We start from the raw sequence: 17,029 nt of genomic DNA on the forward strand, positions 1-17,029 counted from the left end.
CGCGCTCAAAACTTTATTGATCGCCGCTGTAATTCATCACGTTAATATATAGAGCGGTTCATTTGGAGGCTAGGACTCGTTCCAATAGCTGTTCTAGCGCTATGAATTCGGTGTCTAGCACATTGTCTTTTTTGATAAAAACAAACGGTTATTTGTCTTATATTATTATACTCTTTACCCCGCCCATGATTGGGTGTGCGCCGGTCATTGTCAAATCCGATTGGTTGTGGCTGAGCTCAAGAAAAACCGGCCCTGCTACATTTGCACCTTTCATTCAGAGTAGTGTATCAGATTGAGTGTGCGTGTGTGAGTACTAGTATGTAATACACAACAATTCCAGCTAACACTGGAGTTGAGAAAAGACATAACTCGTAGGTGAGAGCCTGCGCGCTCATGTTATTCTAATTCCTATCAAAGGAAGAGGAATTAACAGAGAGATCGGAATAACACACACGATGGCATTTTCTTCTTTTTGGAAGTATTGCGCTCCCCTTTCTCTCCTACTGCTCCTGTCCTATTCGCAGACAGGTAAGACAATATTTATTCACTCCATAAACACTTGGAAGTTAACTTGCCATGAACGCGGACAGATGTTTCACTAGAGAGAACTATACTGATCTGTTCACCAATGTTGCCATCGCTAGATGTATAGAATAGCCATGTATATGTAAACACATCGGCATCGCCTACAACATCATGGGTTCAGCACATCTCCAGTATAAAATGTGCTAGAAATCACGTTAGCCTTTGTTTTAAACATTTATACGAAAGTGAAATTAATTTTGTTCCCCTCAAAGTTCTTTCTGTTCCGGTTTTCACGCTTTCTGCTAACATAGGCGCAGTTCAGGCTAATTATCGTTTATTTTGGTCAGTTTGCGTCACTCACCTGCACCTCTGCTGACTCCGTTTGCTTTAGTAATAAAGCGAGTTCGCTCAATAACTGCTTGAACAGTACACATATGTGCTTGCTAATTCATTTTCAGATAGCTACGTTTCTATAGGTGCATTCACAGCGTGCTTTGTTGTCGCGCGCATCATTGTTCTGTGCACAGTGCTTTTTCTTTGTGTATGCGTAATGTTCATTCATTTACCGATGTCCTTTGAGATCTCGATGCGTAGCCTACGTATATGGCCATTGCGACAGTCAGTACAGGAGCGCAGGTACCATGAAATCATGTCATTGTGGATTTCGCTGTTCGGAGGTCCCGCTCTGAGCTCCTCTGCGCAGGGGTTACTATCCCAAATCAGTCTCAAATACAAGACTGTCAGAGCAAATCCCAACACGGGCCGCGTATTTCATGCTTGCCATCGCATGGTAAGTGCATCTGCCGTTGTCCTGGGATTTGGATTACAAGAGCATCTTGAAGATACTAGCTGGCCGTTTAATTCTTCTCTTCAAGCTGTGCCATCTGTTTGTAAGATGATTCAAATTAATAATTATTAAGCAAGAGCGAAAATAGCCTGGGACAAAAAGAAAAAGCAGTTACACTTAAAAAAAATTTTTTTTTTTAGGTGTCTTTAACTTGTGCCTATACGTCCGAAACGCATCCGTTCCGATGTAAAGTCCATCATCAACCAACTTATAACTTATATTGCAGACCAAAAAATGTAATTTAGTTCGTAGGCTACATATTAAAAAACAAACCCAAATCAGGCAGTGTAGCGCGTCGCCAAGGTCTGGAGTAGGCCTAGTGAGTGGATCGGAATGACCAATATTTCTCATTCTTGCTAACAGCGTTCAAAATAGAACCACTCTACCATGAGATCCACTCCGGGTTTTCCTTCTCCCCTGCTCAATAGAGTGAGAAACCCACTTCTAGTGAAAACAAAACGCTTTGACTTTTATAAAATGACATTTTCATAGAAATTGCAATAAGCAGTGTAATGAACAGAATATGTACATTTTAATAAAGTCTAGGTATGTAAATAGTAAAGGCATTGCAGAATGGGGCCAAAAAAGCGAAATGATAGTTCCTCAATTCAGTTCCTCACTTCATGTTTTGAATTTTATGGAAACAGTATTAACATGTTTATCTGTTTGAGATTCTAAAAGCGTTCCTTTGTTGAATTCAGGAGCTATTTGTGGTCCAAGCTACTGGCAGGTTTGTGTGTGCGCGGTTGTTTGTTTTATACTGTCTAATAATCAGTGAGCAACTGATGTTTTTTTCTGTAGCTACACATTGCTATTCTTGCTGTAGTTGTAGCCACATTTGGATATGAAGAAATGTGTAGAATTGTATTTTAGTGGGTATAGGCTTTGCAATTATGGGTATATGTATGTACTCATTGCTCAAATGGCAGGGTATCTCTTCATTTGGACCTTGGAGGTCAAGAGGGAGCTATGGAGATGACTGTCATTAATCTCTCCAGTGACACGAGGTAAAAGAAGAGAGAAAAGGGGGGGTTGGGAAGGGAGAGAAGGATGGAGAAAACTCCCCTTCATCGTTTAACTCAATAGAAGATTTTTATATCGGACTGCATATCCTGTTTCCAGAAAGAAATGTGGAAAAGTTCATTTCTTAGAGATGTAGCAAGAGGAGAAGATGGGGGAGAGAAAAAGAAGGAAAGTGTGTGAGATGAAATGATCTTTCTACCTACTGAAGCAGAATGAAAAAGAGAGAACTAGACAATGAAGAAGAGGTAAAGATGTAAACGGGGTGGAAAAGTAGAAGACTGCCAGGGAAACAGATGGAGTGGCAGGGATAATGGGAGGAAGAGACTTGAAACTCTAAGAAACCGTTCCATCATAGACTGAGAGAGCAGGGGAAAAGAAAGATATAGAATAGTGTGTATGTGGGTGGAGGTGTGTGTAAAACTGCCCCTTCCCCCAGCACAACAAATACAGAATGTACCAGGCTCAGTGACTGTGTGTGTGTCCCTTGGGCACAGGTCTGCAGACTCATGTTGTGTTCTCCATCTGAGCCCCTCTTTCTCTTTTTCCCTCTCTCTCATTGTCTTTCTCTCCATTTCTCTCCCTCTGCGTGCCCTTTTTTGCAGTGCTGTGTGACTGACACACACGAGCACACACACAGTTAACGGCCACAACTGCGCCAGCCGCATTCTGCATGCTGCATTCTTTGCCCGTCCTCTCTCATCACTGGCCCTGCACAGTTAATCATCTCTATTTGTTTATTCGATGGCAAGCAATATGAGAGTCATTGGTTTGAATCTGTTTTCATCATTTTTTGGGACTCTGTCAATGTTGCTTCTGCTGGAGGGCCAAATTGCCTCCTAATTGGAAAAAAGTATAAAAATAGCTGTACAGTTTAAGAAAATTTGTATGGATTTTCTTTTTTCTTCGAGTAAAATGCAATTACATATTGTAGTTATAATAGTTGCCTTATTATACAGTTTGACATGACCAGTCATGTGGATAAAGGTTGAAAAATATAATATAATAATATATCAGGGCTCCATGCTGTGACTAAAATGGTTTCAGATGCAACAAATAATAAAAATTGATGACAACAATTTAAAATCTAATTGCTATTGGCAGCATTTGGGAAAACTTTGTGCGTCTATATGTGGTTTTGGCAGTTATTCTTAGTGTTTCCCACCAGCGAACAGCATGAGTTGTGATGTCTGATTCGTGAACAAATGACTCTTTTGAACTGATTCTTTTTAATGAGTCAGTCAAAAAGATTCACAAAACTAGCTTGTGAGGTAGTGGTTTGAATCAGACTCACTCAGTGAATCGTGAGTGAGTACTGCAACAGCGAACAACATTACTGCTGTTCCTGTGCTAAACTGTGATTCATTTTTTCAGATATGTCCGATTTGACACGAACAAGAACGATTATTTGTGATTTAATATAGATATTTGTTGTGGTCATTGTTTGCCACAGTAAGGTCCAATTGTAATGTTGAACTGACTGTTAGAGTAACTTTGTTTGGGAGTAAAACTGTAAAGTGGGTGACATCTTAAAACCATAATAAACACAATATTTGACTTTTTTCAGGAATAAATGTTATTACAAAACAGAGTGATATTTATATGACACAAATACAGTCAGTATAAAATGGGAATTACACCACTTCTGAAAAACAGTCTTTATCAGGCAATTTGTAAACTAAAAAAGACATCTGACTCCTAAATATTTCATTTCACAAGCTCCCTAGCCATTTTTTAGTCTGGAGCCCTGTATATATAGGGCATGGAAATCAAATACATCTTTTGTTTTGGACGTTTGATTTCCTAGTCTTATTCAGATGCAAAATCGGTGCATTATGTAGGGTAGGCGCTATAGGATTAGCACACGTAGGACAGAAATTGGTATTTTCACTTGACACTTTATTCTGTAATGCCATGAGGAAGCTTTTATCTTAAGCCAAGGTTTATCCTTTGATTCCAGTGCATGGTTGTGTAATTCCCCAGTAAAATAAAAATGTTGACATTTAATTACAGTGGAAGCCCTCCTACCAGTATGTTAAAAACAGACATGTAGTAAAGCCTTCAGGTACTCGCTTCCTATTTTTACTCTCATTTCACAGTGAACACTAAACCCAGGCTCAGAATAGACAAATACATAAATGCAACCTATAGCTACCTGGCTTTCTCTTATCACTGTAACTGATTAAACATTTTATAGACCTATATAAACAGATGTTCCTTTAGGGATCCTATTGCTACTCAGTAACACGGAGTAAGAATCATATGTGTGCTAAAACTTGTGAACACCTTTAATTTGAGCACGAGGAGATAAACAGGGAGGAACAGACCTATTTCAAATCGTTTCAAGGAAGGGCTGGATTTATCATTGTGTTTTATGGTGCCGTTACAAGGGCTGGGTTTGTCGCAGGTGGCGTGTCTCGGTAACTGTATTTCACCGTAATTATCTTCAATCTGATTCGACTGATTAGACACTCCTTTCATTTTCTTGTTCGCTCTCATCGCCTGCCTGCCTGCGGTCATTCATATTAGACACAATATTTTATGACTCATTTCAGAGCTGAAGATATGGTTATTGGAAGACTGTGCGGCTTTTAAATGACAGAAATGATGAATAAGACGCTTGTGGTCAAGTTGACTACAAACGTTATTGAGTAAGGCCAGCACACCGCTGTTATGAAACTGAAACTCTTCCGTCTCTCTCCCAGAAGTCTAGACTATTTTTAAGTCTAATGAAACACACTCAGAAAGGCGCGCCAATTAAACAGGCATATTTTTCAGGGTTATCACTCTCAAACTGTTTCTGCGGCTGGCTTTGATTGAATCCAAGCACATTCATTGTGGGAATTTAAGTGCTTGCTCTCTGATAAGTATGTGAATTATTGAAATGTGCCTGTTCGTACTGGACCCGATTCTGTCTGTGTCACTTGTGAGAAGGCAAAACCTCGCCAGACACGAGTTGTCAATAATTCAGACTTGGATTGTGAAGTGCAGTCTGATTCAGATCTAATTTTTCTTCCTCTTGTCCTGGGAGATGTCTGAGTGGCAGATTTGCTGTCTGGTGCCTGACTTTGTCTTTCTTAGCATGGAGAATAAGACGTCAGGATAGCAATGCATTGTTTCAGCATGGAGGATAAGCTTGCAGAATAGCAATGCATTATTTCTCAGTGCCTTTATTTCACAGTTTGAGAATCAGATAGAAATTTAGCAATCTTAAATTAGTTTTTTTTTCAAACACGTGCGAAGATAAATGGTAATTTAATGGTATTTTGGGTCACAGTAACTTAGGGGTCTCAAGTCTTTAAAACCAGAATTAGAATTCGGTCAGTGAATGCGTGCAGTTAAGAAAAAAAACTCATCTGAATGCCTCTGATTGGCCATTGCATTTATAAGCTTAACAGACTCGTGCGCGATTGGTTATAATGCGCAACACCTTGTAAAAACTTTTTTAAAAATCATGGCGCAACATTGAGCAGATCTAAATTAAATGCTGCGGTCAACACTTTTCATGTTCATTTTCAATTTATTTGCGATAGCCGTAATGGATTTAGTTTAACTGTACTGCAGCATTTGTGTCCGTGTGTTGCTATAGTTTCTAAAAGCAGAAACTGGGGATATGCAGATATTATGTCATTGACAGGCGACAGTGACCAGGGGATGCATATTTTACTTTTGGGTTACTTTTGGGATGCATATATTTCAACTGCACAAAATATATAACACTGTGCAAGTAGTTTTTGGATGTTTTTTACGAAAATCTTATATATTGTGCCTTTAAATAACTGGTACTAAATTGGTACTAAAGCCTAAACACATGATTCAAATATATACTTTGTTTAGGGTCTTTCAGATTTTGGATCTAGGGATCCACATGGAGCAACAAAAATATTTTTTAGGGCTGTCAAAGTATTTTTCAAATAATAACTTTAATCAAGTTTTTAAAAAAAATTACAAATAATTTGTGGCTTTAAAAACCAGAAAAAATCTGTATGGACATGATTAATTAATTTTACACATGTTTCTGTTAACCCTAAAACTCAACCCAATGAAGTGCAAAATTCAAAATACAGGTTAAAAAAAATAATTGTAAGCAATCAATACAGAAAATTCCTTCATAGTAATACAGTGCATTGTGCCCCATTTTTACAGATTTGTTTCAGTACATTTTTTCAGATGTTTTAAATACCTGTGACTAATTGATTTTGAAAATATGTACTTTTATTCATCTCTCACTTTGAAAATACCACAAAATCATGAGCAAAAACCTCAGTTTTGTTCTCCAACCAAGAAAATCACCTTTGGAATTTTATCTTAGAGAGAGACTAGTGAGAAACAGAGCTGCTAATGTAGAGAGAGAGAGAGTAAAAATGAAAGACGAGACTGTGAGACATGAAAAGAAAGGTGGAGAGGAGAGTGAGCCAGACTTAAGTGGATGTTGTGGTTGATTGCCACAGAGGTGAACATTCTTCCGTATAGGGGACAGAGTTGCCATGACTTTGCAAACTCTGCCTTGTGCTTGTTTAACAGCCCCCTAACCTCTGTCTTTTCTCTCGTTCCTACTTTCATTTCTTTGCCTCATCCTTCCACCAGTTTCCAAGGCTCCCACAGCGTCTCTGTTCCCTACCCACATGAGGTAAAGGTCCCAGGCTTTTGCAGTAATTACAGGAGTTTGAGTGGCACTAAATCCCTCACTAGGTTTGATTGGATGAAGGGCCCATTAGAACTAAAACGGGCCCCTGCTCCAGATGGAGTGTGTGTGAAAGGCTTCGTAGCTTCTTGAGAGGGAGACTAATGCCGCCTGCACCGATTACATTATGTGGAGAGCGTGGAGGTGATAATGAGGCTGTGGATGAGCGCAGAGGGCTGGAGGGAGCAGCCCTTACTTGGGACAGGTGTGTGTGAGACGAGTCAAATCTGACCTCAGCACATCCTCATGCAGGAAGAGAGAGATTGAAAAAGAAGAAGAGGGGAGTGGATGAGAGGGATTTTTCACTTATTTTCCAATAAATATTGAAAGCCAAAGTGTGCATTTGAAATGTTTAAAAACTATCCCTAATCCCAGTTTAATATGCAGAGACAAGTTTATATAAGCAAATAATGTGTAAACGCTGTGGCTCTGTGGCAAAATGTCCAAATATTACTCTGTTGGTTTAAGCATTCCGACCAGCTCGACATAGCAACAATGGTCAGCTAATGGTGAGAGTCTGTTTGCCAATGGTAGACACAAGGGCTGCATCCGAAATTGCACATTTCCTTACTATATATAGTAGGCGAAAAACAGTATGTGACAAAAAATATATGTTCAAATTCACAGTAGGCAAAAAGTACCCAAAAGGCCTACTACTCCCAGCGAGATTCTGAAACATCCATGCATATGAGGGACATTTTACTATCCTATGATTCGACTGAATCTATACTATGGTAGGTCACGTGATAATGACAACATGGTGAACGGTGACACAAATTCATACAATATACAACATACTTTTTTAGCAGTTGCCAAGTAATTACGTATTCAAAATAAGTACCTACTCAAGAGAGTGTGCGATTTTGGACGCAACCAAGGAAACCTGTCTGAAAGTAGTCAGTTTTATACAGAATAAATCTGCACTCTGGAAATATTTTATTAAAACTATTCTTTTGAATGTGTAGTACCAACCGGAGTCATAAAAACAGATTTTCTGATTATTTTTATTTTTGGCACTTTTATCGATAAGCACAGTAAGAGGTAGGGCAGGAAATCCTGTGTGGAAGATGGAGAAAAATGATTGGGAAATGACCACAATGCCATAGTTGGGTGTTTCTTCAACTTGGTGAGCACTTTTATGTCCTGGGGTTGATTGTTAAAACAACAGATAAGGTTTTTTTCTTTTTTTGTTATATGAAGGCCAACTGCCTTGGAAACATTTCACTTTCCCTTCATCTAGTTTTACTGCTTTTCAAATGGATTTCATGTCAGGAAGACCCACTCTTTCAATGTTAAAGTATAAAATTCCTTTATAAAATATGAATTTACTATAAGATTTACTTTGTTTACTTAGGGGATTGATATGAAATATACAAGATATCACTTGAGCAGAATATTTTTCTATTCTATTCGAACATTTCTATTCAAGCCATAATTAAAATTAAATTTTTTAAGACACATACCATAAAATGTTAGCTAAGACACTTTTTTTCTAAAATATTATTTCCACAATTTTCATGAGTGGAAATAGGACTTTTCATGACCTTCAGAAAAAATGACAAAAATTCTTCTATGTCCACTACTGAACACTGTTAGTAGAGAAATGAAATAAACTAGTGAGTGTGAAAAGTGTGTTTAAGAGAGTATGTGCCCATGGTTGAAGAAACATCCAGTTACCATGGTACATATTGTTAGGGGAGAGGGAGGAGGGAAAGAGGAGGAAGAAAAGGCTGAAGGTTTAAAGGAGAACAGCGTGAAGGTCTCAGCACCCACACTACACAGTTCAATGGTCTGTGAAACAGTGGAGAATGGGAAGTTAAAGAGGCTAGTGTGCATGCCACCAGACTTGACTGAGGAGACTAGAGCAAGAGACAGAGGGAAGAATAACAAACAACTGAGGTAGTCGAAGAATCACTGGGAAGAAAGAGCAACACATTAGAGTGGAGGTTAAAAGATCCAGTGGGAACATTAAAGAAAGAGAGAGTGCAAAGTGAGTAAGTAGCTGTGTGAAAACTAGTTGGGTAGTTGACTGCAGCAAACAGCAAAAACATGGCACCATCACAAAGTTAGAACACAGATGATCAATGAGGACATTTTACTGCAGGCCACCCACCCGTCTGGAGCTGAGTGGCGGGTCAGGGGTGAAGCGCTCACACACACAAACACAATCACATTTCCCTCCCAGTCTTCTGCTCTCACTGATATGCCCACTGAAGCGCTCTGCAGTGGGCTGGTAAATGAGAATTGCAGGATTGTGCAACATTCAGAACTGAGGAATTGGCTTCCTTTTTAATTTATGAATGTGAATTTGAATTAAATTAGCCACACGCCACTGAACTAGAATCAGCGTTATTTTCATATTATTTGTTTATAATAGTTTTTATTAATATTTTGAAGTAGCTTTTTTGTTTATGTTTCCAGCTTTAATTTGAATTTTAGTATATATATATATTAAGTTAAGTCGTGACGTATTGTCAAGTATGGTGACCCATACTCGAAATGGTGCTCTGCATTTAACCCATCCAAGTGCACACACACAGCAGTGAGTAGTGAACACACACACACACAGTGAACACACACCCGGAGCAGTGGGCAGCCTTACTCCAGCGCCCGGGGAGCAATTAGGGGTTCGGTGCCTTGCTCAAGGGCACCTTAGTCATGGTATCAAAGGTGATATATATATATTCATTCATTTATTTTTATTTCAGTTTAGTTTTAGTGTTATTTATTTGTAGTTGATTTTAGCACTTCAAAATTATTTCAGTTGGACAACTAAGACAACTTTCCAATTTTTTGTTTTATCTAATATTTATTAGATTTTTATTTTATTTCAGCTTTATCTTAATTAAGAAAGGTAAAGGTAAAACTGCAAAATAGTCTCAGTTTTAGTTAACAAAATAATCCTGACTGAAATGACGGAAAGAGGAATTTATTGAATTGAATTCTTGAGAGTGAATTGTTCTTTCATTCTGGTCCACAAAATATAATTTTAACATTATTAAATCAATCAATCAATCAATCAATCAATCTACTTTAAACTTCAAGGCTTTTTCAACATTTTCTAAACTTTTAAAACAAAGATTTAAGGTCAAAGTTGTCTGGACAAACTTTGCTTTTCTAGTTGGCAGTTACAGTCATATGTGAATTCTTAAGTCCATACCTTGCATTCAAATTCAAATAACTGCATGCTGTATTAGATTCTCTATTCTGTTTGCTGTCTCGTTTCAAATTTTGAAATTCAAATGGAATTCAAATGACAGAGAATTACTGCTTAAATACAAAGTGAGGACCTGATTGAAAACTGGCACTTAACTTGGAAGGAACGGAACATAAATTAAGGTAATTACTTTCCTGTATGCTCTCACAAAGCGATCTGCACAACTGTTATGGGTCAAGGGCCACACTGAGAGGAACGAATACATAGTCAGGCAATAGAGATCCCTCACAGGAAACACCAAACGCTAAATGATAGATGCTCTCAGCGATAATGATTATCTGGGGATTACTTTAAAAACAAATTGAGGTGATGTGAGATGCGGGATTGATAAGCACTTCAAACGTGGATCAGAGCCAGACAGTACAACACCATCCAACACTGCAGCATCAGCACAATTCTGTCCCCCTTCCCAACCTGAGAACAATGAATTCAGGCTTGGGAGTGAACCTTTGGTCTGGGATAATTAGTAAGCGGTAAATAAATCTTCATTAGCCGTAATGAATTTACACCATCAAACAAAAAACATCAAAAAGTTGCTGGTAATCCCACAATTAAAATCTCAAAGCACACCTCGAGGACGAGGGCAGTGCTTGTGAGTATGCGCTTGCGGTGGTTAGAATCCTTATTGTTTGGTAAAAAACAAAGAAGCAGCCGTGAGGTCATCTTCTTGTTGTTCTGGCGATGCGGAGAGTTTGTCCTTCCAGGGCTGGCGAGCAGAATTGGCCCGAGGCTCCGATAGCAGGAGATTACTTTCTCTAACAATGGATTACGTTTCCGAGATTGTCTCGGTTCGAGGGGCGTGTGCGAGGTGCTGAGACATCCCGGACTTGCGACCTTGACGATGGGTGATTGCGGGAACTCGGCTCCTGGGAGCTCTTAGCGAGAATAGGAAAATGCATAATAAGACAGGAAGGTTTTTAGTCTGAATGAATGCAGCCGTGACTGTGGCTGGGCCGGAGATTTGGAAGTCTTGTTTCTTGTACCCCTGAGACCAAACCTGGAGCGCTCGACAATCTCGCAACTCATCTGAAAAAGAAATAATGTTATCATCTCTCGCACACGGGTGGGATGACTCACGTCCCCCTCTGCCTCGCCGGCAAATCGCATTGCTGTGCAAGCTGTTATATTAACAGTAATTTCTGATGCAAACACACAAATCTGTATGATTCACTTTTTGAGGTGAATATCGGCCTCTAGCACCTCGGGGAAGAGTGGAATTTGTCAGTATATACCGCTTTAATTACCCATGATTCTTGTTCACCTTATCTGTGTTCAACTAATGAAGCTCTGAGGAATGTGACTGGCTGCTACAGGAAATTGTCTAATTAAAAAAAAGATTGCTTATATTTGGAAGATGGATGGCAGCATATGACATTTAAGCGCGTACATGGATTTTGTTGAAGCGAACAGAATTGGTTATTAAGGGACTGGTTGCAGAAAATACATGCAGGCAGGTGGTTGTTTCAGGGTAAAAGAAGTTTACCCAAAAATTTAAATTCTGTTATCTTTTACTCACCTTCATGTCATTCCAAACCAGACTTTCTTCTGTGAAAAACGAGAGAAGAATGCATTTAGAAGAACCAATTGTCATGGTATGGACACAAGGATATATGTGACCCTGGACCACAAAACCAGTCATAAGGGTCAATTTTGAGATTTATACATTACCTGAAAGCTGAATAAATAAGTTTTCCATTGGTGTATGGTTTGTTAGGATAGGATTCCATAGGATATTTGGAATCTGATGGTGCAAATAAATCAAAATATTGAGAAAATTGCCTTTAAAGTTGTCTAAATTAAGTCCTTAGCAATGCATATTACTAATCAAAACTTAAGTTTTGATATATTCTTGGTAGGAAATTGATCTTCATGGAACATGATCTTTACTTAATATCCTAATGATTTTTGGCATGAAAGAAAAATCGATCATTTTGACTGATATAATGTATTGTTGGCTATTGCTACAAATATACCCCAGCGACTTAAGACTGGTTTTGTGGTCCAGGGTCACATATTTCAAAATATCTTCTTTTATGTTCCACAAAAGAAAGTCATACAACTTTGGAATGACGTGAGGATGAGTAAATGATGACAGAATTTTCATTTTAGGGTGAACTATGCTTTGAAGGAAGGTCTCATTTTGAGGCGAATCTCTCTAACATGGCTGGAAATGGCAGTATAAAATTGTTCTTGCTTCATGTCCTGGAGGTAAACTCAGGCTGCAGATCTGACATCTGTATGGATTTTTTTCATATTAAGCTTTTCAACAACATTTGCCCCTTTCTCTCTCTCATTCTGTTGGCTTCTGACCTCTTCAGCTTTATCCGTAACACACACACACACACCTGTACACATACAGTAGCTATTCCTGGTGGTCACTCGAATTATGATGTGATATCTGTGATGTAGGGGAAAGTGATTGTCATGGTAGTTGCCGTGGGCTGTGTTTTGTAGAGGAAGCTGTGTGTGTGTTCGGCAGGTGCTCTGTAGCAGGGCATTCAGTCCAGGTGTCCAAATTTGACGCCTGTGGCTGTTTTGTGCTCATTTACATACAGAAAATCTGTTGTGGTTCTATTTCCACCTCCACCAGACATTGTTACACCACTGTCCCTCTTTAGTCTCTCTGCTCTCTATTGTCTTTTTTTAGGGAGCTGCAAACAACTGAAGCTTAAGCAGATATGCTTTGATTCATGTTTCTTTTACGAATTCCTCAATTATATAGTGTATTCTATACAAAAAACATACATTGTTCTCAGTTTGACAGTAGCAGAACTGTCCACCACATAATTTATAATATACATAAAAAATATATGTTTACAGGTAAGAGGTGGAATGTTCTGCAGGAACCATTGATTTACACTCTATAAAGTATTTCAAGGAATATCTATCTATCTATATTTAAAATATATAAAGAATATTTAAAATATATAAAATTTAAATAGTTTATTTTATTTCAAGTGAAGATTTTTCTTGTTTTTAAAAAAAATGATTTTAGCTTCAGTTTTAGTTAACTATAATAACCATTTTTCAAATGTTTGGAGTCAGTGAGATTTAAAAAATATATATTTTAATATTTTTCAGCAGTAATGCATTAAATTGATCAAAAGTGACACTAAAGCATTAACAATGTTACAAAATAAATGCTTTTCTTTTGAACTTGAATAACTCTGAACTGCGCTGAAAGTTGAATTAAAATAATCAGAGTTATCAAATCGCTGATAATCATTTTTACTGATTACATATTTAAATATAAAATACATCCATATAAAAAATAAATCCAGTACAATAAAGTATATTTAAATACAAGTGAAATTTTGACATTATCAGGGTAAAAAAAACATTCTCTCCTAAACATTATACAGCATACTTTAAGTATTATAAATGTACTATTAGAATTCAACTTTAATTTTCTTGCAGATTCTCACACCCAGCGGTCCCTATGGCCAGTACTAATTTCTTTCCTTAATAGTCTCTCTCTTTGACTTTTTCTTTAAATTTCCTAATTTCTCTCTCGGTCTGCTGAAGTGTGCACTTTACATCTGTGCTGTACTGCATTTTTATTATAGTAGATCTTTCTCACGTTTCTATTTCACTTAAATTCCTTGTTCTCCCTCATTTCCCCTCTTCTCGCCCAGCCTGTTTATCACTCTGTATTTTGTTCATATTTTCCCTCAATGACTCCTTCCAGCACTAAAGTTCTTTCTGAACTTTCACTTTCAGAAGTCTCATTTCTCTCTCTGCTCACCTTCTTGTTGTCTGTCGCTCTCTTTGAATTTCAAGTCATCATTCAGTTTGGGTGATATCCAGCGGGAGCTTTTCTGTACAGCAGTGGGATGTTTAAAACTATTTACTCACATCAATTTTTAATTTTCTCATCTCTCTGCATTATTGTCATGGTGAGGAATGTAAAGCGGACATGTCTCACTCGCTCCATCTCTCTTCCCTTCTCTTTTCCCTCAATTTCCTTCTTTTCCCCCAAGCCCAGTTTATCTCTTTATCCATTATATATTGCTCTTTATGTCTCTCTGCCAAGCAATATAGCATAAGGTTTATGTGCATATCAGGGAATAGCAGGGGACTGACTGGGTCTGTATGGGTGTGTGTGTGTGTGTGTGGGTGTAAAATATGCACTTGGGGATATTAGCGGTCATTGGCTCAGAAGTGTGCAGCTCTCACACACACACACACATTATTGTGCTTGTGTCATTATTATGCAGAATGCATTTCTCTGCATGGCCTGGTCACATGCATGCACACACACACACACACACACACACACACACGCACACACACACACACACACACACACACACACACACACACACACACACACACACACACACACAGTTACAGAGAGAAAACTGAGAATTAAAAAATAAAAAAGAGAAACATTTTATATTAACACGACGACTACTACTACTACTACTAATAGTTATTATTATTATTTTAGCTTTTTTTCCAGATTTCAACTTTTTATATGAAGGTCATATTCAAAACTATTGTTTAAGACTACAATAAAAGTTTTTTTAAAACTTGTTTACTAGTGATTTTCCAGACAAGCTGTAATTTTGTCAAATTATGCAAAAAGTGTGAAAATGTGTGAAATTATGTAGTTCTGTGTATTTAGGATGCATAAAATGCTAGCAATGAAAGTGGTCTTATTATTCCACAAATGGGATTTCCACCACATAACACTTTTAAACACAATACATCATTTGAGATGTAGTGGACATTTTCATTACTTTCAGAAAATATGACAGAATGTTCCTATAGTACAGTGGTTCCCAACCACGTTCCTGGAGGCCCCCCAACACTGCATGTTTTCCATGTCACCTCAATCAAACACACCTGATTCAGATCATCAGCTCATTAGTAGAGACTCCAAGACCTGAACTGGGTGTATCAGACAAAGGTGAGATGCAAAATGTGCAGTGTTGGGGGGCCTCCAGGAACGTGGTTGGGAACCACTGCTATAGTACACCAATGCTTTGCAGTTGGAGATTGTTAGTAGTTTGTTAAAAATTAAATAAGCTAGTGAAAAAGTAAGTTACTTTATAAAATTCCACAGGGCTAAAAGTGTTCATAGTTGAAGAAACACTCTTATACAACTGCCATTGCTCTGGACATGAAGCACCATGGGATGAATATATTAAAAATATTTGCATCTTGCCAAGGAATGATTTGGAACTGCAGTTTGACACAAATTCTCCTGAAGACATTACCTTAACAGATTTCTTTATTCGTTTTCCAGCGGTTCAGTCGAGTCATGCTCTGTCTAACAAAGCAAAAAAACATTTTAGTTCATTTGTACTGTATATATGTCACAAGGCTCTCAACGAGAGGATAAAAAAAGCTATATAAACCACAGTCCTCCAGTGAAACCGATGGCAGTCTGGAAATAAAAGGGCTAGCTGAGCCCTCATCCACTTGTGAAATATCCCAACCGAGCAGTACCATCCAGACTTTCTGCCAACTATACAGCTGCAGCGGGAACAATGACACACATACGCATACAAATGCGCTCACACACGCTTACTTAGGCACTCTGAGCAGGCTTGGACTAGCTGGCACACGCTCAGAATTTCAGGACAGGAGTGGACAAAACAACCTAAGCTAACCCTGAGTTACATTTTACATGTCTTCACTAGCACACAGGGGTCTAGTGAACAAATGCAGACGGTGGATTTGACTCCCTTATGTTTTATAAAGTTTTATGGAGTCCTCCGTTAGTTTAAATCAGCTAGCGCTCATACAAACACAAACACACATGCTGCCTAATGTGGTATGTTACGCTCATAAAGTCCAAGTTTAAGAACATATCACACACTCCCACAGCCCACATGCTGTAGGCAGGCATGCACACGCGCACACACACACACACACACACACACACACACACACACACACACACATTCATTCTGTCACACTGTGAGCTATGGTAAGTCTTTAGGTTTAACAGCAGCCAGAGGGGCATTTGTCCTTCATTCTCACTCCTACTCCTTTTTTCATCCCTCCATCTTTAATTCAGCATCCCGACCCCCAAGTCCCAGCATCTACCTCTGCTCGCCGTCATTTGTTTCTTCTCAAGTAGACCCTGCATCCCTCTCTCTCTTTCCCTGTCTAGGGGCTAAATCGCTTCCTTTTGTACTTCACCACCCCCTTTCAGATGAGAGTTGGCAGAAAACGAAAAACAGAACGAAGATGATGCGCGTGCATGAGAATGAGGGTCCAAAAAGAAAGCAGTGAAAGCAGGTGGAAACACACGTCTTCTGGCTTTGAATTAATCCCGTTGATTATACTGCCGAAATCTGGGTTGTGACACAGTTGTTATTGCTTTACGATATTAATAAAAGAGCTGTAGAAAGGAGATGGAGGGGAGGGGGCGGCAGGAAAGATGGAGGAAAAGAATCAATGCAGAAGCTCGCAAGGTAATTAAAAGCGGCTATGGACAGGCCTTGAAAGCCATTATTAGTAGCTCTTGGTAAAATTACTATGATTACACAAACAGCTCCACCAACACAGGCTTTTGTGTTTAGGCCGTAATTGCCCCTGCAATGGATTCAGATTCTCAACAATGTTGTTTTTTCGTGATAGATGGGAAACAAAGCGAGGGGAGGAAGGAGGCTGAATGCAAAGGCCAACACTTCTCGATGCCCCAGACGTCAATATAAGAATTAATCGCTTAATCGCTATCCACAGAGCAAATGTACTTTCATGTTCTCAATTACCCATTTTG

At 38.6% G+C, this 17,029-nt stretch overlaps 1 protein-coding gene across 1 annotated transcript in view; it reads left to right on the forward strand.

Moving 5' to 3' along the window:
* The first annotated feature begins 266 nt into the window (after window positions 1-266).
* cadm4 (cell adhesion molecule 4) overlaps window positions 267-17,029 on the forward strand; it is a 132,221-nt gene continuing 115,458 nt past the window's right edge. Inside the window, exon 1 of the mRNA XM_058746026.1 lies at window positions 267-528. Coding sequence (XP_058602009.1) covers window positions 456-528 — 73 coding nt within the window. The 5' untranslated portion in view covers window positions 267-455. The remainder of the gene's footprint in view (window positions 529-17,029) is intronic.

The sequence above is a fragment of the Onychostoma macrolepis genome, chromosome 16 (genome assembly GCF_012432095.1).
Source record: "Onychostoma macrolepis isolate SWU-2019 chromosome 16, ASM1243209v1, whole genome shotgun sequence".
NCBI lineage: Eukaryota > Metazoa > Chordata > Actinopteri > Cypriniformes > Cyprinidae > Onychostoma > Onychostoma macrolepis.